This window comes from Mauremys mutica, chromosome 16 (assembly GCF_020497125.1).
Source record: "Mauremys mutica isolate MM-2020 ecotype Southern chromosome 16, ASM2049712v1, whole genome shotgun sequence".
In the NCBI taxonomy this organism is placed as follows: Eukaryota; Metazoa; Chordata; order Testudines; family Geoemydidae; genus Mauremys; species Mauremys mutica.
In genome coordinates, this window is record NC_059087.1 from 15870045 (window position 1) to 15896784 (window position 26740).

Genomic DNA, 26740 nt, shown 5'->3' on the forward strand with positions numbered 1-26740 from the left:
GCAGCAAGCCAGTCCCTGGTATCAAAAAGGTTGAGAAACACTGGTCTAGCCAATAGAGGGGGACAGATCCACATTGTAAGATCTACTCAGTTTATAGGCAGAATTAAATAAGATCAATAGAGAGTACAATGCATGAGAGGGGATGGTGGAGTGAAGGCAATAGACATAGGCCTAAAAGTGGTGATATAAATAAAGCAGTCACATGGTTTCCATTTTCTATAGATGTTGTCTACATGCCCTATATTTTCCCCTGGAACACATGTACAGGATTCATTTTCTCCACTCTTTATCAGTTCTCTCCCTCAGGGCCTGCAGAGTAGTTCCTCTACCCTCCCTTCATCTTAACAAATGTACTGAGACACTGCAGAGAAGTTTGTTTGCTCCCCCAGCACATTGCCTGGACGTACCCTTGACTCCCAACAGTGGATTAGCTTCTGGGGTGTGTGTTTAAATCCAACCTATCATTGCCTCCTCACCAGCAAATCTCAGGCTCACACTCAGTGGGAGGCTTGGTTGCTGCTGGCCAACTACTATTTCTCAGTAAAAGGATTTAGATAATCTTTGTGTAAAGCTTCTTATGATTCGCTTTGTCTAGACAAGCATTTCGGTTGAGGTGAGTAAGTCTGGAATCCTTGTCTACTATAAAGGCTCAAGCTTTCACACCTCCATAAACATTAGGATAATGTCAGAGTAAGAGCCAAGAAAGTAGCTGCCTTCCAGTGGATAACAACATGCACCATTTGCCCAGGCTGTCCTACAGAAGCTAGCACATACAAACCATATTATAGAGGGGAAGACAGAGTAGGAGTCCTTCTATTCAGAGCAATATAAATGAGGATTAGAGAGGACATTTTTCAGAACCGCCTCCTTTCTGCAGATGCAATTTGTGCCCCCAACAATGTGCATCGGGTGCATTTCAATCATGTGTGCAAACCTGAGTAGCTGCACTTCTGACTCCTAGAATAAGGGTGCAAATCAGCTGGTTTGAAGTACCGCTGTTTAGATATGGGCCTGCTGCAAGCCATTTTGTCCGTACATTTTTCTTCCAAAACAGGGAGGGTGGGTCTCAAACATGCTGAAAATCTAGCATTTAGAAGGATTTCTTAGCCTCTTCCTATCCAGGCCTTCCACCATTATCAGGCAACAAGTATGGATCCATAAAGCCCTAATCCAGATTCTTTAGCTACCTAGCTAACAACATGCTGTGGGAAGCACTACTTAGCAGTAATATCAGATCGCTCCTTCTAAGCTTTTTGTCCAAGATCAAGCGTAATAATATTACTTTCACATTTTATATATCTTCTAGCAGTGGGGGGAGGGAGGGAGTTGGAAAGGAGAGGAAAAAATAGCCTGATTTTGAAAGGTGAGCTTTCACAGCTCAATGATTTCTATGAGATTTGTGGATGCTCAACATTTTTTTTAAATGGGAGGAAAGAGAATATGGATTTTCCATCTATCCACAACAAACTGAGGTTTCATTTCATCAGCATCTGATAGAGCTCTGACCAATAAAGTCATACTTGGCGAGAAAGCACAAATCTTGCCAATTTCCACTCTATCTTCCTATCCACCTCTGTGAAATCGTGCCACAGATGATGATGCAGGTGGAAAGGAGATGTTAGATAATGTAAGAATTTTAAAGCTATGCACAAGTTTTAAAAAATTTGACTTCTGCTATGCAAACTATTTCTTCTCTTTTACACCTTAAATATTTCAAGATTTAATGCAGCTACAGAGTGGTAGATTAGAGTGGTGTTTCCAGGGGTGAAAGTAACTTAAGGGACTTCCTGGTATGCAGGGCCGGGGTCCTGAGCAAGGAGGGGGCTCGACCAGAAGGGGTGGGGGCCTTTAAATCCCCTGGCCCTTTAAATTGCCACTGGAGTCCGCTGCTGCTACCCCAGGGCTCTGATAGTGGGGCTCTGGTGGCAATTTAAAGGGCCAGGGCTCCAGACGCTGCCGGAAGCCCAGGGCCCTTTTAAATTGCTGGACTGGGGAAGCTGTCCCCTGCCGGTACGGTCGGCTGTGTACTGGCTCTTGCCAGTACGCCGTACCAGACCGTACCGCCTTACTTTCATCTCTGGGTGTTTCTCAACTACTGCTCTGTGGACCAGGGCTTGTCCCTGAGGTCTTCCTGACACAGTTTTTAGGGAGGCAGGAAGCTGGTCCCTGATATTAAAAAGGTTAAGAAACACTGAATTAGAGCATTAAAACATTTTTAATGGGTCTTAGATAATAAATCACTGCCCATCATATAGAAGGCTAGTTTAAGAAAAATAGCAGTGGCCCATATTCATTTAAGTTTTCACTGGCTATTTTTCATTACTGGACATAATTCTATAGAGGTCCGTGTACATTATTAAGACTCTAGGAAAATCCTAATCGATACTGTATCCTAGCAGACCTCACTGGCCTCCAATCAAGGCCAGGGATGCAGACACCCAATACTTTGTACCCCAGGGATAAAGTCACATGAGCTACATGAAGGACTGGTAGGCTTCTGCACTATTCCATGCTTCTACACTTAGATAGCAAGCATTGACCCCAGAACGATTACGAAAACATATGTTAATCACCACCCTGGGTGCTCAAGGGAAATGCAAGCAAAAGGATTTTTGAACCACATGTGTTTCTAAAGAAACATCAGTAAGAGCTTCAAGGGAGTAAGCTAAAATACCCCCCCAATTCCTCCCCTTCAAAACAAAACAAAAAAACTAGGGAAGCCACATTACAGTATTTAAATTTTAAAAATAAAATTAAAAAATAAACATTTGTAAAGAGCTCTGACACATAAAGCATCCAATTTATTGGCAAACATTTATTAAGCTTCACAACCTAGGAGCTACAGTAACACAAATCAACCACAACACCAACAGCGCTGCAAGGTAGGTAAATAATATTACTGACGGATTGAGGAACTGTATGGTTATATGACTTGCCCACAGCAAGTTAGGGACTGAGCCAGGAACGGAATCTGGGAGTTTTGACTCTCAGTTCCTTCCTCCAACTACTAGAAATCTTTTCCTGTGATACTCCCACATGTGTCTATGACAGTCTACCTGTATTCTGTATGTGGTAAAACTCAACCCGCTGGCACCAGGGCCGGCTGAAATAATAAATACTTCATCGCTCCCCGTTTCAGTGGTCACGGCAGACATAGAAGAGGGCATATCTGGGTCAGTATGCCGAGAAGAGTGTTCTGTGCTGCCTCCAGAGGAAGTGACTAAGGGAAGAAAAGACATAGAAAGATTTTTTTAAGTGACGATCTCCTTTTGTTTAGGCTGGGCAAATAGCCCACCTTCCTCTTCCCATTCTAACCCAGCCTAAAAAAAATCAGCCCTTGGCTGCCACACACATCTGAAAAAAATGCAATCATTCAACCACTTGCCTTGTCCTAATAGGCTGAAATTTGGCTAGGAAACCAGAAGGACTTAAAACCAAATCAAAGTTGTAAATCCAGCCACCCTTGGGAAAAGTTCAGCTCTGGATCAAAACTTTGCAGGCTGGCTCAACCCATCTCATTTTTATATGCATATAAACATTTTGGGGTGGCAAGTAGGATATTATGAGGCGATAAGAAGGCAGTTCTGGCCTCCACCCTATATAACCTGCCCTCCCCCAACTCAAATCCTAAACTTTGAAGATCCCCCAAAGTTGTGTTCATGTTATACCTCACTGATCAGGGTCAAAGAGCTTTGGGGACTCAGACTGCCAGAGCTGTCTTTCCACAATCATCTCAGTGACCTTTCCCAACAAAGGGAAATTGGAAACTATTAGCAAGATTGTCAGCACAGAGTTGGGATTTTGAGCTGGGATCTCACAAGAACTTCTGTGACACACAGGTGGCTTGGTGCCAGCTGGCAAAGGGTTCACTGGTCTGTAACAGCAGCTCCTAACAGGCCTGACAAACTCAACTCAGCACAAATGGTTAACATATATTTCAAGGGACCATTACTGGGCTATTTCACGTTGAATGGTCCCTTGAAATATGTGTTAACTACTTATGCTAAACAATCTATCCCACTTTGTATTTAGCTGTGACACTTGAAGTATGTTTCCCAGACCTAAAGAAGAGCTGTGTGTAAGCTCGAAAGCTTGTCTCTCTCACCAACAGAAGTTGGTCCCATAAACAGTATTACCTCAGCCACTTTGTCTCTCTGGAGGGAAACACTGATGGACAATCTCCACCAACATTAGACCCAGTACGTCTGTATTGGCTTTTACCAGCCAGGACCTATGAGTTGTAGTCAAAGCATCCCAGCACTTACTACTGTCACTCACTGGGGTTCTGTAGATGGCTCACTCTGGATCAGAGCAATTTTATCCACAACGTTAATATGAAAAAACTTTGGACCTGTGACTGCTTCAGGGAATCTGAGTGTTCCAAACCCGGTGCTTAGACAGCCATGCTTGCCAGGTGACACAAAGGGGAGAATGGTAGGGAGAAAAAACACAATTCTTGAAGATTTTACAGGTGTTTTTAAGCCAGCAATATGACAGAATGAATCAAAACCACATTTGCCCTGCTAACCACGTATATGCACTGTGCCACTGGATATGACAGTTTCTGTTGGCAGAGTTCAGAAATGACACTTATGAGTATTCCTTGCCAGGGAATTACTCTACCAGCAAGAGGAAGGGCAAAAAGAGGTAATTCCACATCAAACACTTTTAATATGTGACAGCTTGCACTGCGTCAACACACACACAGCTGAAGAGGAAGATTCAGGGAGAGAGACTGACTTGACTTAATGGGCAAGAAGCTATGGGTTGAAACAATATACTCTCCAGCTTACCAGCTTGGTCCCGGCTGACAGTGTGATTGTTGTTTTCATTCTCTCGAGTTGGCACCACAAGTTGGAGCTCATTGATATCTATGGCGGAGTTCTGGATCCCATTCTACAACTCAGAACACGCCCCAGTAAACATCTACAGAGAAACATCGTAACAGCCAATATGCAAGAGAAACAAAATCACCAAAAACATTAGCACTAACCTCCTGGTCACTGTGTGCATTGGAAGGGTTCCTTTTGGGGCACATTTTCTGCCTGAGGAAAAGACAGCAACAAGCCCATGGATTAGTTTTCCATAGGAGGAAAGTCCTCGTCCATGTTCATAAAACACAAGAGAACAACTATGCACTAGCACTTCTATCCATGACACTTTACAGCTTTCTTTGTATCAATGCCTGTGTGCTAGGGAGCAATTGTTACCCCCCATCTTATCAGGGAGTCAGCTAACGCAGAAGAGATTAAATTACTTTCTTAGAGAATCTGCAACGTGTCTGCAGCAGAACCAGGAGTTTATGCCAGATATCCCAAGTCTCAACACTTATTCTCCTTAGAAGGGTAGAACTTTGATTTCTGTAAGTAGAGCACACTACAAAATATGTAGTCCCCCCTGGGTCTCAAGCTGTGATACAGTTCATTGGCTTCACCATGCCAGACATTTTATTATATAGAACAAAGCATTCTGGGATATTCTTAGTGAGCCAAGAAGTTTGGGGGCCTGCAAGTTTAAAGATTTCAGCTGGTATATTCTCTTTGCCAGGGATTTACCTGACTTCATTTGTTTGATAGCTTATTGCACTTCCTCAATGGTAGGTGGCTGTGCAATTTCTTCATCTATGGAGTGCTGGGTCAGTTCCTTTAGCACCTGTAGCTTGATAGTAGCGGGATGGTTGATGTTAGGATATAGATATTCAAGCCTGTCTGCAAAGGCCTATACTTTAAGAATTTAGGTGTATTCTTATCACTAAGCTGTGTAAGGGCTTTCTCTTACTGTGACAGTCTGAGCCCTGTTCTTAGGCTAAGGCCTTAGGCTAAGTAGCAGAGGCCAGCCATAAACTGGGAAGTGTATGGCCATATTCTTACATTCCAAACTAGTCACATGGAAATAAGGTGCTATTGGACTGTTAGGATTACAATCCTGTCCTGATATTCCTATCACCTTCAGAGAAAGGGAAGAGCCTAGAAGATGTAAAAGGAAACTTAGTTTGATAGCATCCTGTCTGGCAAGAACTCACTTATTAATAGCTGGGATGTGAAATCCTAATTTCTGTATTGTTCTATCACTGTAGTCTCCACTTCCCTATTGTTTGTCTGTATAATCTCTGTCCGGTTCTGTGATTGTTTCTGTCCGCTGTATAATTAATTTTGTTGGGTGTAAACCAATTTAAGTGGTGGGATATAATTGGTTAAATCATGTTACAATATGTTAGTGTAAGCTGAGTCAGGATGAGCTCTACCCTGACATCTGGTGGTGAATTGTGGTGAGTTGTGGAAAAGAACTTCAGGGGCTGGTCTTGTTTGCATAGGCACACCCACCCCGCCTAGCATGAGCCCACAGCTGCCCAAATGGTCACTTTGGCTGCTGTGGGATCCCCAGTTTCTCTGTTATTGGGGCAGGAAGAATAAAGTGTTGTTACCCTGATTATGTGAATCAAGGCCAGTGGAACTGTTTTATGACAGAGGGACTCACCATCAACTAAGTAGCACTCACTAGACAAGGGACATGGGTGCCAAAACTCAGTGAATTAAGACAGTTTAGGGACAAGTATTTGTACCTGATGGTATGGGCCCCTTTTAAGGGCCTGAAACAACAACAACAACTGTTGAATAGCAGAGCTAATTTTGATTCTGCTAAGAGTCTAGTTACAGGCTGCTGTGCTGAATTCACTTTGGGCCAATGGTGCACCAGCACTGGGGCTCCCCTATTACAAGCTAAAATCACTAAAAAGCTAAAATTACTAAAAGCTGAGATTACTGAGTGCTGTGTTAACTAGTGGGGGAGCCTGAAGATATATTGCTAAGTGGCTGGCAGAGCAGCGCAGTTTGTGGGATGGTTGGAGCAGCCAGTGGAGCGGAGCAGTTTGCGGGATGGTTGGAGCGGCCCACGGGATGGCGAGTGGAGTGAAGCGGGCAGAGCGGAGCAGTTCATGGGATGGCTGGAGTGGCTCACAGGATGGCTGGTGGAGTGGAGCAGCTTGTGGTGAAGGCTGCAGCAGAACCCCACGGAGAGGCAGGGCAGTTGGCCTCGGACCACGTAAGGTGCCCCTTAACACCCCGCATGCCCCTTTCTCCCCTCCCCCATTTCCACCCAGCTTTGGGGGGTAAAACTCTGCAGATAAACTTTTGAACTCTGGGGCTGCACCGACCAGGGACAGAGACTTTTGGGTTGTTGGACTTTTGGGTGATTTTTGGGTTGCTGGACTCAAGAGACTTTGGGGTGTTGGACTTTTGGGACTCTGGGGTGATCTTTTGGGTGGTTGGACTTAAGACCCTGACAGGAAAAGGATACTGCCAAACTTACTTAGGGGTGGGTCTTTTGCTCATGGTTTGTGTTATGAATCCCGTTTGTGGTGTTTCCCCAACATAATGCCGCATTGTTTCTCTCTGTTCATGCGAGAAGGACCAGGGAAGTGAGAGGGTAAAGGAATAAGCCCCCTAACAGTTGAGTAGCTCACTAAAGTGCTACACCCATCTCTCAGAGAAACCTCTTTTGTCTTTGATTAAGGTAGATCCATTTGAACTTGTTAGTGGAGCTGTTCCTGGTTTTGATGATTCAAATTTGATTCCTTCAGGGAATCAAAACATTTTTGTGTTGTTAGTATCAGCATAACACAGTATTTCTTCTGCTTTCTTTTCCAATCATTTATCGTGTAGAACACAAAGACGTCCTTGAGCCATCTCTTGCAAATAGTTGAGTTTATTTTCCTTTGATGTTGATTCTTTGTTATTTTGCCAAGACACAAACCCAGCATTCTTTTCCTTAAGGATCTTTTTGATTTCATTGTCATTTTCATCAAACCAATCTTAGGGCCAACTTTCATTTTTACCTAGAGTTTCTTCTGGGGCTTGAAGAATGGCTAATTTGAATATATTCCATATGTCAAGTGCAATCTTGGGTGATGATGCAATGCTATCCATTTTTTCCTCTAAGTTTTCCTTCAGCTTTTCTTGGAGAAATGGCTTTGCTATGTTCAATTTTGGTTTAATCTGTTCAGCATTTTTTCACTGAGGGGCAACAGCATGTAAATTAAAAATGGCTCTAATCATCCTGTGGTCAGTCCAACAGTTTGCCCCTTGCATTGCTCTGGTGATCTTAATGTCTGTTTGCTGTATAGTAACATAGTCAGTCAGGTGCCAGTGCTTTCATCTTGCATGCACCAAAGAAGTTTTGTATTTGCTAGCTTGCCTGAACTATTAACTAAGGTTTGTAACCTGTCCTTTAAATCGGCTTCGGTACCCAATGACTGGAAGTTAGCTAATGTAACGCCAATATTTAAAAAGGGCTCTAGGGGTGATCCCGGCAATTACAGACCGGTAAGTCTAACATAGGTACCGGGCAAATTAGTTGAAACAATAGTTAAGAATAAAATTGTCAGACACATAGAAAAACATAAACTCTTGAGCAATAGTCAACATGGTTTCTGTAAAGGGAAATTGTGTCTTACTAATCTATTAGAGTTCTTTGAAGGGGTCAACAAACATGTGGACAAGGGGGATCCGGTGGACATAGTGTACTTAGATTTCCAGAAAGCCTTTGACAAGGTCCCTCACCAAAGGCTCTTACGTAAATTAAGCTGTCATGGGATAAAAGGAAAGGTCCTTTCATGGATTGAGAACTGGTTAAAGGACAGGGAACAAAGGGTAGGAATTAATGGTAAATTCTCCGAATGGAGAGGGGTAACTAGTGGTGTTCCCCAAGGGTCAGTCCTAGGACCAATCCTATTCAATTTATTCATAAATGATCTGGAGAAAGGGGGTAAACAGTGAGGTGGCAAAGTTTGCAGATGATACTAAACTGCTCAAGATAGTTAAGACCAAAGCAGATTGTGAAGAACTTCAAAAAGATCTCACAAAACTAAGTGATTGGGCAACAAAATGGCAAATGAAATTTAATGTGGATAAATGTAAAGTAATGCACATTGGAAAAAATAACCCCAACTATACATACAACATGATGGGGGCTAATTTAGCTACGAGTCAGGAAAAAGATCTTGGAGTCATCGTGGATAGTTCTCTGAAGATGTCCACGCAGTGTGCAGAGGCGGTCAAAAAAGCAAACAGGATGTTAGGAATCATTAAAAAGGGGATAGAGAATAAGACTGAGAATATATTATTGCCCTTATATAAATCCATGGTTCGCCCACATCTCGAATACTGTGTACAGATGTGGTCTCCTCACCTCAAAAAAGATATTCTAGCACTAGAAAAGGTTCAGAAAAGAGCAACTAAAATGATTAGGGGTTTAGAGAGGGTCCCATATGAGGAAAGATTAAAGAGGCTAGGACTCTTCAGTTTGGAAAAGAGAAGACTAAGGGGGGACATGATAGAGGTATATAAAATCATGAGTGATGTTGAGAAAGTGGATAAGGAAAAGTTATTTACTTATTCCCATAATACAAGAACTAGGGGTCACCAAATGAAATTAATAGGCAGCAGGTTTAAAACAAATAAAAGGAAGTTCTTCTTCACGCAGCGCACAGTCAACTTGTGGAACTCCTTACCTGAGGAGGTTGTGAAGGCTAGGACTATAACAATGTTTAAAAGGGGACTGGATAAATTCATGGTGGCTAAGTCCATAAATGGCTATTAGCCAGGATGGGTAAGAATGGTGTCCCTAGCCTCTGTTCGTCAGAGGATGGAGATGGATGGCAGGAGAGAGATCACTTGATCATTGCCTGTTAGGTTCACTCCCTCAGGGGCACCTGGCACTGGCCACTGTCGGTAGACAGATACTGGGCTAGATGGACCTTTGGTCTGACCCGGTACGGCCTTTCTTATGTTCTTATGTTGGGTTGGTGACAACGAGCTCATAAGTAGCACACTTGCAGCATAGGAGGAGACCATTTTTCATTTTTCTGACTCCATTGGTCTTTACTACACTGCTCCAAGCCCTCTTTTCCAACTCTGGCATTAAAGCCTCCCAGAAGAATGAACTTGTCTTCACTGGGTATTGATTAGAATCTCTCTCTCTAGACAGGCTGGAAACTGGGATGAAGGGAGAGTGTGAAGCAACATTCACCTTCAAAAATCAAAACCTGGGACACCCTTCTATAACCATGAACACGGGCCAGTGCGGTGGGTGTTTACTCCACACCATGTGATGAAAGGGATAATGTGGGACTGACAGGCCAATCAACCAACCAGGTCATTCCTGGAGGGTGGGGTGGGCGAGGCCCAATTAAAGATGAGTACTAGCTGGGTAAGGAGATGGGTGATTTGTATAAAGAAAGAAGCCTGAGCACATAGGGCTCTAGGGAGATAGAGTGAGAACTCTGCAGTTGCCTTCTAACTGCTGGAGAGCAAAGGAAGCAACTAGAGAGAAGCAGATGTACTGTAAACCCAGGGAAGAGATGAGGGAAAGGGTCTGAAGGAAGGCCAAGGTAGGAAGAAGTCCAGGGAGACCGTGAAGTCTAAGAGAGCAGATTTTACCTGCTGATCACAGGGTTCCTGGACTAGAACTCAGAGTAAAAGGAAAGCATGGGTTTCCCTACTGACCACTGAGAAAGGTGATGCAGAAACGGAGACAGACTGTAGAATTTGGAGCCAGGCCATCAGGGAAAAAGCCCTGAGCAGTGTTGGTCTGCATTAGAGTGGCAGACAACCTTACAGAACCTGGGGAAGCGGTGATGACCCAGCTGAGCTCAGATAGGGGTGGAGAATTTAGTTTATTGGACTGTTTATTTACCCTGGATGGGGTAGGACTAAATGTTACTTGGGTGGAGGGCCAAGTCATAAGAAGACTCAGACCACTGCAACTACTGGCAAGAGTCACTCAACTGGAGAGAGATGCTGCGCCAAACCCAGCCATAAGGAGATGCTTTAGCAGTGAGTCCACCCTTCTACAACCATGAACAACCCATATCTTGTTAGCATTATCAGGATTACATTACTTGGAGTGTTTTTGAACATCCACCATGATTTTAAAACAACCATTCCCCCCCCCCCCCCCCCCGAAACCCTCCAAGATCCAAAGAAAGTCACCTATATGGGTCTCTTGAGTTATGGCCTCTTAAAATTTATATATATATATAATAATATTCAGTGGGATGCAAATGCATATAAGTAAGTTTAGAACAACTCACAGTTTATTAGTATTCTCTTGCATAATGTTGAATAAAAGGCATACTGAATACAAAAATCTCAGTCAGTTGGCTGGTGTCACATTCTATACCTTGGGGGGAGTGTCCTGAAACCCCCATATTCCTCACTTTTTATCTAATAATGATCTTACATATAAAGCTTGTTTGTAAGGTATCAGGGGAAAAGTTATGATCTGCTGCAAGTCATTTCTCTATCCATATATGTAGTGGTGTGTGTGTGTATATATGCGTGTGTATATAAAGTTATGAGAATTATGTGGTATGGTTGTCACTAAAACATGTTGTAAATTGAGGCATCAGCCAGACATTAACTTCCCATAGGCAACAGCAAAGAAGTAACCAACAACTGGGCGGGGTGTCAGTCAACCCATCAACAACTATTGTCCAGCAAGGGAACTACAATGCAATGACTCACCCGCATGAGGCCACACCAGGGGAATTGTTCAACCTTGCCTGGAAACTCAGCAATGCCCTCAGACATGCCTGGACTTGTTTTCCAAGCACATGGACTAAGGGTATAAAACAGACAGTGGACACATACTGGGCCCTTTCTCCTGCCCCCCACCTATGATGCAAGCAACAAAGATCCTGAGAAGACGACAAGATTCCAACAAAGGAGACAGGCCCAGGTTTCAAATTTGTGTATTATGAACTGCAATATCCACTGGGGTGAGAAACTGCTTAATCTAGATGTTGCTCAGTCTAATAGGGTTGAGAGTTTAGATGGGGTAGTTATATTTTCTTTTCTTTTGGTAACTAACTCTGACTTTTTGAATATCACTTAATCTACCTTTTATAGTCAATAAATATGTTTAATTGTTTATTTTTACCCGTGAGTTTGTATGAAGTGTGGGACAAATCTGCTCAGGGTACAAAGGCCAGTGCATATCCACTTTCCATTGCTGAAGTGGTGAACCAATTAATAAATTGGTATATTCCTGAGGTACAAGGCTGGGAGCTGGGTATCTAGCAGGTAACTAAGAAAATGAGTGCTTGCATCCGAAGAAGTGGGTATTCACCCACGAAAGCTCATGCTGCAAAACGTCTGTTAGTCTATAAGGTGCCACAGGATTCTTTGCTACTTCTACAGAACCAGACTAACACGGCTACCCCTCTGATAAGTGCCACTGTGCTTCCCAAGACTTAAAGTACTTATGTATCATGGGCAAAATACTAACTAGAGCTGGCTGAAGTGTTTCTGTGCAAACTTTTTTTTTTTTTAAGTGGAGAATAAAATAAAATGAACACCTGAAAGAGTCATCTTTTGACCAAAAGTCAAAAACTTCCAGAAGAAAATGGAATTTTTTCAATTCAGAAATGCTGCTACAGATCCTTAAACCCCCATTCTTCTTTTTGGGCCTGGGTATCCAGTGAAATTACGACTCCCATGATGCACTGCAGCAGCTCAGCATACAGGGAGACCATGGTGTATCATGGGAGATTTAGTCTGGCCAGGCAGCTCTATCCACAGAGGAGAATGAGTGCCTCATGCCCCAGACTTCAGCTCATGTGAGGCACCACAATGACATTTGTGAATCGAAGTTTTTAGCTGAACAATTGGGGGTGGGGTTTTTTTCCCTGAAAAATTGAAATTTTCTGTAGAAGCTTTTGACAAAGGCAACTTTTTTCCAGCACAGCAAGACTTTGCTGAAGTAGCAATAGCTCCATTTAAATGGAAAGAACTAATGTGCAGAGCTATGGGCTAAACAAAGATGGAGGGCATTGAGGCATACAGGCAAGGAGCGAGGGGCTTCTTGGATTCTGTACAGTACTCAGTACAGAGCTGCAGCAATTAGCAGATAACCATTCTGGTTTTAGCACACTCTCAGAGGTCAATCAGATTCCCCAGAAATGTATTACAGCAGTAAGAACTGCCCACCTGGCAACCCGTTGGTCAGTCCTGCTCTATATCCTGCCCAGGATATCCTGGGTCTTGTGTTGGATGAAACATTACTACATCATTTCTGCCCACTAAGTGGAAATACAGGAGGGTATTAACTTTTAAATTAATTTATATGGGAGGGGGGTGTTTGGAAATAAGAGGCTTCCCTTCATGTGAAATGCTTGTAAACTGAGGGGTTGTAATAAGAATCAGTTCTTTGGCAGTGTGCTTAGATGTAAAATGTCTCTTCCCCATGAACTGCAACCATCGAGCAAAAGTCTGGTTGCACTGGGCATGATTAAAATTAAGTAAGGTGAACGTGTCTCTTGTTCTTGGGGGCTTGGGAAAGAAAATAAAAACCCCTGTTACTCAAGCCAGGCCTCATGGCCAAAAGTAATTAGAATTATTGGCCATCTAACAACTGATGCTTTCATTCCCTCCCCAAACACTAAACAAAAGCAACAGTGTGGCAGAAACTTGGAGTCTCCCCAGATAGCTTCACTTTGGTTCAATGGAATAAACCTGGGCAGGCATTGCTGATGACTCCATTTATTAGGTGGTGCTGGGTGCCAAGCCTGTCCTATGCCATTTCTACCACTGGCGAGGCAGAGCTTGCTACTTCTAGCTGAGCAACAGTGGCAGCTTAAAAAAAAAAGGAGGGGGTGGGGAGGGAAGCATAGCACAGCTAAGCTTCAACTTGCTCAGATACCAGAGGAGCAGGTGGAGTGGAGAGAAAGGGAGGTGGAGGACAAGTTTAGCAAACAGTCTGAAGGTTATTATTAGCATCTTCTGTTGAGGTTTCCTCTGCAACAGCACATTCCAGTCATAGCAAGTGTTATTCCTCAGAAAACTGGACCCGTTGCTGAATGTACTGCCTCATTAGAGTATCTTCACTCCTCCTAGAGTATTCTCTGACTGACAGGATGTTCTTAGGGGACAGGACCTGTCGTCATGGGCTCCACTGGACATTGTTGTCATTTCAGCAAGTGTCCCCTTTGTCCTTAATTTTGAACTTCTTATGCTCTACGTAATATATAGATGCTGGAACTAGGGGTTCTGGCTTGTAGTGGTCTCCATCATATACAGGGTTGACCGTTGGGTATAGTACCCCCACTATATAGATTGTTCCAGCACCCCTGATGTAATGCTGTGGCCAGCTTCATTATAGAAGATAGGCCGCCGCCTAGGGTGACCAAATGTCCTGATTTTATAGGGACAGTCCCAATATTTGGGGCTTTTTCTTATATAGGCTTCTATTATCCCCCACCTCCGTCCCGATTTTTCACACTTGTTATATGGTTACCCTAGATAAGCCTGAACTGAAATCCCAGATCACATCCCTATAACCCATATCTGTACTTCAAAGCAGGCTCTTCTCCCTGTAATGGGCCCAGGTAGACTCCGAATTTCAAAGCCTCCTTTGTAATGGATCCAGATCTGACCTTTCTCTAAACTTTACAGTGCGGGCATTCGCCTTCCTTATTCTCCCATCCTCGATCTGGAGTCAGCTCCTCTCTTATAGATTTGACTAATTAACGTTTCCTGCAAGGAGGACAAGAGGGGGCTAATGCATCTCTGAATTCAAATCCTTACTTAGGCCACACAAAATTAGAAGTGAGCTTGATGGTCTCATTCAGAGGCAAATGTTTGATGTGCTTAATGGATATCACATAATTTTACTCCTAGTCTGCATAAGCCAAAACAGTTGAGTAGCATTGGCAAGCTCTAATCAGAAGAGGTCCCAGACTAATAGCTTGGAGGTGCATAGACAGAACAGCAAGAAAAAAACCTAACGTAGCATCTGCCAGTACTATATAAACTGGCTTACTCAGCACGGTGAGGCCTTCACTTTCACAAGCATCACATTTCACTCATGCATACAAGTTTGGCAAGAAATCAACATATGCCCAAAATAACCTATCCCTGGAAAGACAGGGTGGCTTGCACGTGAATATAAGCAAGCGGGATAGGAAATGGCCTTTAAAAACAAAAACACAATACAAACATGCAGTCCAACGTAAAGCAGGTAATTTTCCCTGAAACCACACCAATGCAAAGATCCAGGAGTCAATCATTTCCTGCAATTCTAGTCCATGTGTTAACACCCAACTAGTTCCCCATTTTAAAAACATCCTGGTTGAAAAAGGCCAATTAAAACAAATCCTGCCTCTCATCAGCAAAACAATATCCGTAGCAACTGAACCTTTAAAAGTAAAGTTGCCTTTCAAAATGGGCTTGGTGTTTTTAAGTGGGCTGGAAGCCAAATTGATGGCTTGCAACATCCCCATTTGTGTTGAGTATTACTTTGTGCCATGAGAAGTTCCACTGAAATTACTGGGAGTATTTGAGAAGTAACAGGGTACTCAACAAGGCCTGGTCTACACTGGGGGGGGGGGGGGTGTTGAACTAAGGTATGCAACTTCAGCTACGCAAATAGCGTAGCTGAAGTCGAACTACCTTAGTTCGAACTACTTACCCATCCTCACGGCGCGGGATCAACGTCCGCGGCTCCCCCGTCGACTCCGCCACCGCCGTTCGTGGTGGTGGAGTTCCGGAGTCGACGGGAGCGCGTTCGGAGTTCGATATATCGCGTCTAGATGAGACGCGATATATCAAACTCCGAGAAGTCGATTGCTACCCGCCGATCTGGGCGGGTAGTATGGACGTACCCCAAGAGAGAGTATTAGACGCTGGCCCAATATGAGCAGTATTAGGCCATAACTGTTACTATAGCAGAGGAAGCATTTTAAAAAAAAAATTGGCAAGAGCTTAAAAATAAAAAATATTTAGAATCTAGTAGATATTTTCCATCAGATTTGAACCATTTTAGAGAAGGCAAAACTTTGTAGTCTAAATTATGTATTTATCAGGGTCCGTCAAGAAGGACAATGGTTAGATATAAACACATGTGTCTAACTCTTAAAGTTTTGCAAGGTTTAGTTTGCTAAGCAATACAAAATAACAGCTGGATTCTGAAGTCAGGAACTTCCATGTGTAGCAGAGAAAATGATGTTTAAATCTAACCACCTTGTTTATATCCCTTTAAATTTAGTGTGGTTATAGAATATACTTTGTATCTATTCAGCATATCCAGGGATTTACCTTCCAACAGGACCACAAGAAAAATAAGTCTTATCAAAATATTCTCGAATATTACCAAGAGCTCTTTGAAAATTTTGCAACCTCAAGGAGACATTACACACACACAAAAGGTTAAAAGAACATTAAAATGTTGTGAAGTAAAGCACTCAAAAGTTAGGAAATGCCAGAATTAACGAAGCCTGTATAACTGTAATTTTGCCCCCTTGGTCATATGCCTGATGATGATACAATTTTTAATTACATGAGTACATAACTGTTTTTGACATAGATTGCTGCATCAGTCAGTGCTCAGGATGGACTTGCTCTGGTGATGATTCAGGGGTGTTCAGTAAAGGAGGCTGTTGTCTGTAGCACCCCTGCTTCATTTGTTGCAGACGTTGGAAGATGTATTCTCATGAATCAGTGAGGGGATTGCAAGGGAAGGGGAAGAAAGACTGTCTCTTGGTTAAGACAGTTGAATGCTGCCCTGGAAAACTGGATTCTGTTGCTGCAGAGGATCTGTACATGCAGTACAGTTTGTTGAAAGTTTTTCTGTCATAATCAAAATGTCTGGCAAAAACAGCTAGGTTTCAACTAAGTTTGATGGGGGTGGGGGGTGGGGAGGAATCATGTAGAAATATTGTTTCATTTTCAATTTAAGAAAAAAAGGTTTTGAACGAAGATATTTTGTGGAAAAGCAGAAATAGGACTTGATTTTTCAACTTCAATATGCAGCAAAAGAAGAAACATTATCCTGCAGGGCATGGAACAACATTAGACCCAGTCCAGGAAGAATATGCTGCTTGTTATAGGGCAACACTAGTGTCTCGCCGCTTGATGGAGGCGGGATGGGTAAAAGGTTTGAAGGACACATATAAAGCAGGGGTTCTCAAATGTCATTGCTCCGCAACCCACTTCTGACAACAAAAATTACTACACAATCCCAGGAGGGGAGACCGAAGCCAGAGCCCATCCAAGCTCCACCAAAGCCCAAGCCCCACCACCTTGGCCAGGGGGACAAAGCCAAAGCCCAAGGGCTTCAGCCCCCAGCAGGGGGGGCCTGTCACCTGAGCCCTGCCACCCAGGGCTAAAGCCCTTGGGCTTCGGCTTCAGCTCTGGACAGGGGGGCTCTGGCTTCAGCGTCTGCCCCAGCAAGTCTAATGTCCCCCCTGGTGACCCCATTAAAACATATCAAAACGGACACTGCAAGACAGCTGCCAAAAGAATCCAAAGCCAAGACCATCATTTTTTTGAGACATACCATACTACCAAATAATAATAGTAAATTATACATAGTATTAACAAATACATTAGAGTGGAATTTAGCCAGATTTTATTCTGGTGGACAATTTATCTAATCAGGTTTGATTCTGAATTAAATAAAGTAGGAAAAAAACCCTCACTGTCCTTTTCACTATGTCATCAGTTATATCCCAGATTTCATGGCAGGTTTAGTTTCAGGAGCTTAGATCATTACAAATATCTTACCTGCAAGTTATGCAGAGGGTAGACAGAAGAACAAGTGCAAAGAAGACAATTCCAGTTATTATTGCCAGCATCATTGTGTTTTCCTTTCCATCCTGCCTCACCACATCCATGACATTAGGTTCTGTGATGTTCTTGTATTCAAAGAGCATCGCAAAGCCCCTCCCACGATCCGTGGTCGTGATCAGCTCCATAATAACCTCCACCATCTCCAGAGATGAACTGAAGACCATGGTCTTGTTTAAAGGCAAGTTTGTCCCACAGAAGCGAGAGGAAAATGTGATGAGGTCAGAAACATACAAGACATCATGGGGACACACATCCGCTGAAGACTGCTGAGTGGTGGAGCTTTCTCTTGGTAAGGCTGTTGTGGAGAGAGTCTGACTCTCTCCCATGACCTCATCTCTCCTTCTAGCAGTGAGGTGAGCAAGCAGGACTTTCCCTTTCAAATCTCTGTTCATCTCTAGGCCACTGATATTTTGCTGCTGTGTAGTGGTATTGCCAGCCACAGTGAATGGCAGTCCATCTGGCTGAGCCTTAACTATTTCTTTGGGTTCTTCCATCTGTCTGAATTGTTTTTCTTCCGATGTTTGTTTGTATTCTTCTTTTTTGGAGGTAGTTACTGGGAATCCATCGTAGCGGCCAGCAAGACCCTTTGACTGAGCTCCTGGGCTGCTATGTTTCTGGGTCGCCTTTGACATCCCAGCCAGAACAGAGGATTTTGTAGTAGCAAGAGTGATGGGAAGGTCAGAGTTTTCTTCAGTAGGAAACATCTCCTTATTTTTTCTTTTAGAAGAAGAAAAAAAGCCATCCCAAGGGTCTGGAGTTTCATTTGAGCTTTCAAATACATCAAAGTCAAGAATTTCCAGGATAAGATGGGTTCTAACAGGAATGAAAAACTGCCAAACACAGTGTGTCCCTGGATAGTAGTTATTTGGAAAGCCTGGTGATAAAATAAGACCTCTTTCCATGGATTCCAAATCTGCACCACAGGAATAATATACCTGGAGGGAAACAGACAGACAAATAAAAAGCAAATTAAAATTAAAAATCACCTTTTTTATAATGGATGTATATTAGTGCTATAAACTAAAGAGAGCGTATTCAGCGGTCTAGGCCTTTTACATCTACTATCTTAAAATTATCCATCTTCAGTTGGTTGACATAGAACATCCCTTAGGAAATGAAAATTCATAAAGCTTTTAAAAAGCCAGTCTTCTACATTCACCATTTGGAGCATTAATATTTAAAACAGATGATCACTTTTTGGACGTGTATGTTGCAAGCCCAGTCTCCCTTTCATTACGTGACACAAGTCTCAGATGGCAAAAGCTTTCATAGCAACAGTGCTTGTGATTGAGAGAAGGTGAAGAGACTTCTCTCTCACAGAACTTTCATGCAAGATTCCTCCATAGACATGGGAAAGTAAAGCTCACCTCTGCCTTGGGCAATATTCTTTAAAGGAAGAAAGTCCATAAATAATTAGATCACCAGCCCCTGTCTAGGAGCCATGTGTTTACCAGTGTTAGTTGGAGAAAAGGGAATTTTTTTTATTTAAAATGATTAGTCATCTTGGTCTGTTATCTGTTAAAACACAAAAGAAGCTTGGCAGAACAACAGACAAGTCTGTATATAGCCATGAGGTCAAAACAGTCCAGATTTTTATTCTCTTTCTCCCTCCCTTGGTTCATTAAAATTAAAAAAAGAATTCGTTTGAAATTCAAAGAATTATTAAATGTCCTCAAACAGTGGTCAGATTTGCTCTCCTTTGCAGATTTCCAGGACATGAATAAGTGATTTTCTGCAGATGCTTTCCATTTTTTTGGCAGAGGGGAGTAGGAGTGGCAGGTGGGGACAAGAGAGAGAGACTATTTTATGCTGGAATTAAAATACTCCATGGCCAGATTTAAATATCGGTCAAAAACTGTTGTTATCCTAGGTCTAATGAAATAAGCAACAGGCCATTTTGGTGTTTTGGGGGCATGAGTTAGGTTAAAGCATGAAGTCTCAAGTACCGGTAATTAGTTTATCTATGGAAATTAAATTCTTCACATCTCCATGTTATCAGGAGACTAATTCACTGTCAAACACTGTGTTTCATACTCAAGTGGTAAAGAAACTACAATTCCTGCATACACATGCAGGCCTTGTCTTCACTTGAGAGGTGCATTCTTAACCTAAGTTAGCTAACGAGGTAAAATCCTACTGAGGACAGGGCAGTTCACATGCAGATTATCAGGTAGAGTTAGAAACTACGGGAAAGCCGAGTAGAGTTAAAGCCTATGCTCTGATAGTCTCTAATTCAGTGGTGGGTAACCTGTGGCCCATCAGGGTAATCTGATTGCCAGCCGTGAGACATTTTGCTGATGTTGACCATCTGCAGGCACTGCTCCCCACAGATCACAGTGGCCATGGTTCATTGTTCCCAGCCAATGGGAGCTGTGGGAAATGGAAGCCAGCATATCAAAATGTGTTGCGGCCCAGACTCAGATTACCCTGATGGGCCGCAGGTTTTCCACCACTGCTCTAATTTTACCTGATAACCTGTTTGAGAGCTACAAACTGCCTTGTCTTCACTATGAGTTTAACTCAAATTAGCTAATTCAAGTTAAGAACACACCTTTTTACCTAGTGAAGACAAGGCAACAGAGTGTATAGTATGGTTTCCTTGGCTGGGGAATGGAAGAGGGCTTCTATGTTCTACATTAGAAGGAAGTCACATTCATGCAGATTTACCTCTTCAGGCCTGGTCTTTTGTTCAAACTTTTATTACTGTAAAGTTGTTTACATGGGAAAAGTCATGTGTTGATTTGGAAAAAAAAATCATTCTTCTTACATCCCAATCACTAGAGTATTCTACAAGTGTCACCTGAGTTGGACATTCTTTAGTAGAGCCCTGACATGAATTTATCTTTTATTTAAATGTATATGAAACTTGTATGAAAATTGCTAGAGGCAAATAGTATTTACCTGGGATGTGATGTGATGGGCGGTAAGAGCACTGGCCTAAGTCTACTCAAGCTCACAGTGACTGGAAATTGCTGTGTGTCTATGTGAAATGAGCTAATGGTCTCCGTCCAGGTTCTGCTGAACAACTTGGTCATCACCAGAACCACCACTACCAGATGGCCTGGTTCACAGGTGTCTTCTGACCCCAAAAAGGTGGCAGGGGGAGCCCTGCACACTATTACTTATGCTATAACAGTTCAACAGATCCAGGACTTTCAGTCCAGTACAGTCCATCCAGCACTTTTGACAAGTTCATCCCTTTTTCTGTCCTTAGTTTTGGCTTGCATGTGCCATTCTGGGTGGATTATGTATCTCCTTAGTAGAAACCCCCATCAGTGAAATCTCAGATTTAAAAGCAGACGTCCAAACAGATTCCTTTTGATTCCCAGAACCACCAGAGGATTGCCAGTTGGCTCCAATTTCTAGCTGGAAGACTGCTGAATGCTAGCAGGTAAAATGCTTCTCTCAAAGAGAGCAAGGGTGGGTGAATTGTATACTGCAAATTGCAAAATTAGGCTAGAACAGTGACCTCAATGGTGAAATCATTTATTTATTATAGCTTGAGAGATTGGATTCAAAACTTTATCCCAGAGGAAGGTCAACAAGAGGCAAAATATGCAAGACAGAGCTGAGGAAAAAAAAGATTCCTGAAGAAGAGACAGGACTGATGAATTTATAATCCACAATTGAATGATTGACAAATGATCCAGTGAATTTGAGTCATCTGTTACAAAGGCTGAATATCATCTATTAAGATGTTCACCACATTTACCAATGTATAGAGTCATAGACTTGCAGAAACATGCATTGAGGCAGAGAATTTGTTTGACACATTTTATTTTTAATCTTTCCAAATTATAGGAATTTTTTTAAAGTGGTAAAATATGCCAACATCACTCAGATAAATCATGGGGAAGGCTAATCTTTTGCATCTCATACGAAGATTTTAACAGATGGTCAGAGATTGGACAGGGGCCTCTCACATCAGTCTTCTGAGTTCTCATGAAGAATCTTATGCAGGAGTGCTATTCCAACAATGTGCCATGAAAAGATACCTTAACACAATGAGAATGGAAAGGTCACAATTGGGAGTGCTTATCCCCACCAGCACATGAAACTGAATGACCTGCTCAGACAGATGAAAGTTCCAAGGGATGAGATGAAGAGAAGAGAAGGCATCAGGGGTCAATGAATGGTTTGATGGTTTCTAGGCTCCAGTTACTGGAGATCCTGTAAACAGAGATATGAAAGGAGGAGAGAGAAAAGGAGAAGGTGAAGATACCCTATACCATAGTACAGGTGTAGAGCATCACTGAACACAATCATAGAGAAGGCTACCAGAGTGTCCTGGGTTGTTCACTGCTTGTAAGTTTGCCTAGGACTCTCTCAGTGTTTTTTAAAACTCCATTGAATGGCCAATTCCCAGTTCACTGCGGTCAGGTATTACCCTGCTTATCTCCCAAACTCAGACAGCTATCCCACACAGGTGATGAAAGTATAAATGTGGGCTGGAGAGGCTAATTAACCCATCTGGGTGCACCTGGAGGGTCTGCCACGCCTAATTAATGATGAAACTCAGCTAGGCAGGGTCTTCATGGTGCTATAAGCAGAGAAAGTTTAGTGTAAAGGGGCTTTCCTGGTAGTAGCAAGTGAAGACCCCTGTAGGGAACAAAGAGTTCCTTGAAGGGTGAGGTGAAAGCCCAAGGAAAGGCTAGGTAGGAAAGTGGTAGCAAGGAGTCTGGTGAAGTGAACCCTGATGGCCTTTCCTGGAGTCCTTGGATCAGAACTTAATGCAGAGGGCAGGCCTCAGTTCTCCTACTTGCCACCCAGAGAAGGTGGTGTGAAACCCTTGACATAAGGGGGTAAAGACCTTTGACAGCCCTCAAGGAGTGTACAGACCCACTGGGCCTATAACTGAGGGCAGCAAACCAGATGGAGGGATCTGATGTTTCTGTTGGACTTTCTGTTCCTCTGGAAGGGGTGGCACTGAACATGTCCTGGGCAAAGGGCTGAGTCATGAGAAAAGAGACATAGCACTGCAGGGCTGGAACAGCTGTTGGTAGAGGGTGCTAAAAAAGGAGAACCTACTATGCCACACCCAGCTGTGAAGAGGCAATCCAGTGCTGAGTGCAGTCTTCTACAAATGATATTATCAGGACTCAAAAAGGAGTTTTGTTCCATGTTTTTTGGGTAGAAGTATGGTGGTTGTGATGGCAGTGTCCTAAGACTCCATGATGATGTATTTCCCTATTCCACTTTATAGAGACCACTTGGAAGCAGAAATCAATTCCTTTTACCAAAAAACAAAAAAAGGTAAGCTATTAGCTCATTTCTAGCAAGAACCATGTTTGAGCACAATTAAAAAGAAAGGTGCCAACATGTTTTCCTTATCTACATTAGACACAGGGGGCTGCTGTCTGCAGCAGCCTAGCTGCACAGTTGTCCCAGCATTGCAGGCAGGATCCAAAAATATTTATTTTAAAGAGGGGGGGGAGGAAGAGACAAGAGAGTCCCCCTCATCCTGTCATCTTGAGGTTTGTGTAACTCCTCACATTCAGAATTTCAGATTCACCAGCTTGGGACCTATCCAATGTAGTTTGTTTTCTTTTATATTTACTCACCCAGGAAATATCAGCTCCCTTGGAAAAGCACCAAGAATCAGAATGAAATTCCCCATAGAGAAAACAAGACACAATCTACTACAGTTTTAAACAAACACATATGAGGCAATCCAAGCCGTTGATAATGATAATCAAAAACCTGGAAGTCCCAAAAAACTATTTTTTCCTCTAGGCCATAGAAGTGCTACCATGTACACTGTAGCTTTACAGCAAAGGTCTCACCTTTCTGTTGTTTGTTCCCAGTTTCAGACTGAGCAAACAGACTGAAAGTCACTCTCAGTTATGGCCCTGAACAGGCTAAATAAATGAAACCCCTTCTCAAACCTCCACCCATCTAAATTTCATAGGGGGAGGAATATAGCTCTAACACTGATCACTCCCTCTAACATTTCATAATGGTGTGTTATTACCTCCCCTTCAAGGCAATGATTTTCATTGCTTTGCTTTGAACAGCATATAAAGAAGACTTAACATTAGGAGTAGGACGGGGCAAAGAGAAGATACACATGCACAGACTGAGGTACACAATATTCTTAGGGTCCAACTCAGAAATTCAGCTATTACCCTGTGTTGTCCTATCCTTTTCTGGAGGAGGCATCACTTCTTTGAAATTTTGGTAATTTTTCCACAGTGAAGGTAGGGAATATTGCATGTGTTTTTTCCCGTTTGTTTTTAAAAGTGCCTCTTCCAGGAACAGCACCGTGATCCTATCTCAATATGATACCATTTGAGAGATCTATTGGAGCCTTACTCATACTGCAGCTAGCTCAAGATATGCCACAGGAGGGTGCAATTAAGATCTACTGCTGTCAGAAAAACCTATCTTGGGGGGGCCAAGGTTTTCATGCTTCGATGCCTAACTTTAGGCAGCTCACTTGAGGTATGTGAACCTCCAGCTCCCATGTAAGTCACTAGAAGCTGCCAATGCTCAGCACACTGTCTTAAACATGTCCCCTTTCCCCTCACCCCACAATTTTCTTTAAATGTCCAATTTTAAAATCACAAGTTTGAAAGTGTTGGCAGGACTTAAGACCACCTCACCAGCTCCCTTTCCTTTCATTCTCCCTCAGGGACCTCTTTACAAATCTCAGTTCTACCAATAAATTCTGGGATGACTCAAACTGTGCAGAGCAAGGTGCAGTGTCTTGGTTAGAGATCCCTCCCTCTTGGAGCAGAGGAAGTTCATTCTGAATGAAGGATCTCTGGAACTCACCGGGCTATTAGAGCAAAACCAACCAACTGGAATGAAATGAGGTGTGGCCTGAACCTTCAGCCAAAACTGGAAGCAAACACAGAACTTTGACATTTACCAAAAAAAATTTTTTTTGTTCATTGTTTGCAGAGGTCTTTCTTGCTGACCTGGCATTAGTTGCAACACTCCCAAAAGTATAGTGTGGCTCCCAGCTGAAACCCAATGTCCTTTTCTCATAGGGATTTCTAGGCTGAAGAAGTCTGAGCTTTAGGATGCTTCTCAGAATAGAATCTTCCAAGGATTGTCCATCCCAGGCATGAAAGACATTTAAAAACCGACTAAGAGCTCTATAGGACATTCATTTCACTAACTGACTGATCCAGAGACCATGGAATTCAATGGGAGTCTTTCAAACTAGAGCACAAAGTCAATGGGAGGATTCATATCTAGTGCTTTGCCAAAAATTTTTTTAAGTGTGTGTATTTGTTTTCAGAAGTTTCAGCTCATCATTCACACATCTATTTTTCACGTCTCCATTCTAATATCTAAAGTTGTTTTTATGTTGGTGACTCAGTTCTTTGTGATGTTGCATCACCAACTGAAGACTCCAGTTGAACTTTCATTGTTGCCCTTGATGTTGTCTCTTCCAAACCCCAGACTGTCAGCATTAGCAGAAGATACTACTGTATTACATAATAGGATGAGAACTTTTGCAGTCCCTTTCCAGAGTAGGGTTAGACATTAAGTGAAAGAGTACAGTGCTAAAACTACTTAGTGGGAAGAAAGCATTTTACAGTTTTACAGCTGGAAATACAGGGCACATAAAGATTGTGCCACACCAAGACCAAAACACAAAGTCTCTAGCATGTCTTGCCTTATCTTCCCACCAGGTTGGTCTTCTATGTCTTTAAACCCCAATCTAGTGACCTACACCTACACCAAGAAGTTAGTGTAGAAACACAGCTGGAGAGTCTCAGACCATGTCTACACAGAAAATTAGGTTGGCATAACTACGTTTCTCAGAGGTATGAAAAATCCATACTCTTGCGTGACATAGTTAAGACAACGTAAGTACCTGCGTATACCGTGCTAAGTCGATGGAAGAATTCTTCCTTTGACCTACCTACCACTTTTCAGAGAGGGGGATTACCTATGCCAATGAGAGGTGTTTACATTGCAGTGGCTTGAAGTTTTAAGTGTGGACAAGCTCCCTCTGGTTTCTGGAGCCACGCACAAGTTCAAATGTCTTTCAGAAAGGAAGGAGGATTGAGAATTGACCTATGAGGATCCTCTCTAATTACCAAATCAAATTGCCTATATATAATCCAAACTTTGATCAGTAAAAGCTTAGTTCCACACAGAGTTCAAAAATAAGTGTATTCCTCTGATCTATGTGGAGATATTTAAAAAAAAATTAACTGTAAGTTATTCTTAAGCATGTGAAAAGAGTACTAAGTAAAAATGTTGCAGTGAGACCTAGGAAGGAAACTCCTTTTGTTTTTATGACACTCTGCTAGCTGGTTAACAGCAGCAAAAAGTGCCAGGTTCAATATATCAAAGGCAGTGTTTCCCAAACTTGGGACGCCGCTTGTGTAGGGAAAGCCTGGTTTGTTTACCTGCCCCGTCCGCAGGTCCGGCCGATTGCGGCTCCCACTGGCCACGGTTCACTGCTCCAGGCCAATGGGAGCTGCTGGAAGCGGTGCAGGCTGAGGGACATACTGGCTGTCACTTCCAGCAGCCCCCATTGGCCTGGAGCAGCGAGCTGCGGCCACTGGGAGCCACGATTGGACGGACCTGCAGACGCGGCAGGTAAACAAACCGGCCCGGCCCACCAGGGGCTTTCCCTACACAAGTGGCGTCCCAAGTTTGGGAAACACTGATCTAAGGTCTTTCTTGATAAATAACTAAGCCAGCTCAAGCCCCCACCCAGAAATCTGGGAAAACTAAACACCCTCCTGGGTGCCCTTGCCAGTGGGGAAGTTCTACCTGTTAAGTATTTAGGGTTTGTGTAGAGTCAAACAAACAAAATCTTTATTGGGGAAAGGGAACAGTCATAAAATTGGGAAAACACAACAAAATATATATGCAAATAAAGAGTAAAACCCACTCCCTTTCCCAGTAACTTTGACAACTGTTCATTTAACTGCCTTCCCACCTGCTCATGACAATGTCCCACAGGTACTATCTCACCCATCTACCAAATCCCACTCATGGTTTGGATCAGTGAGTCACAATAACCCATGTGTCTCTTTGTAGGCCTCTCTCCAGTACCAAGGGAGCAGCTTGCTAGTCTCACGCAGAAGTGCCATCACCTAGTTTAGTGATTCAGCTTTATATAAGGTGCTGGATGAGCAGAGCCTTGC

At 42.9% G+C, this 26740-nt stretch overlaps 1 protein-coding gene across 3 annotated transcripts in view; it reads right to left on the reverse strand.

The window, feature by feature from the left end:
• The window catches only part of LOC123351175, a 46935-nt gene that overhangs the window by 4650 nt on the left and 15545 nt on the right, over positions 1-26740 (reverse strand). For all 3 annotated transcript variants that reach the window (XM_044990396.1, XM_044990397.1, XM_044990398.1), the window contains 4 exons: positions 17559-18559; positions 4994-5045; positions 4794-4896; positions 3057-3220 (listed from right to left, as the gene is read on the reverse strand). In XM_044990396.1, the coding sequence (XP_044846331.1) occupies positions 3057-3220; positions 4794-4896; positions 4994-5045; positions 17559-18559 (1320 nt within the window). The remainder of the gene's footprint in view (positions 1-3056; positions 3221-4793; positions 4897-4993; positions 5046-17558; positions 18560-26740) is intronic.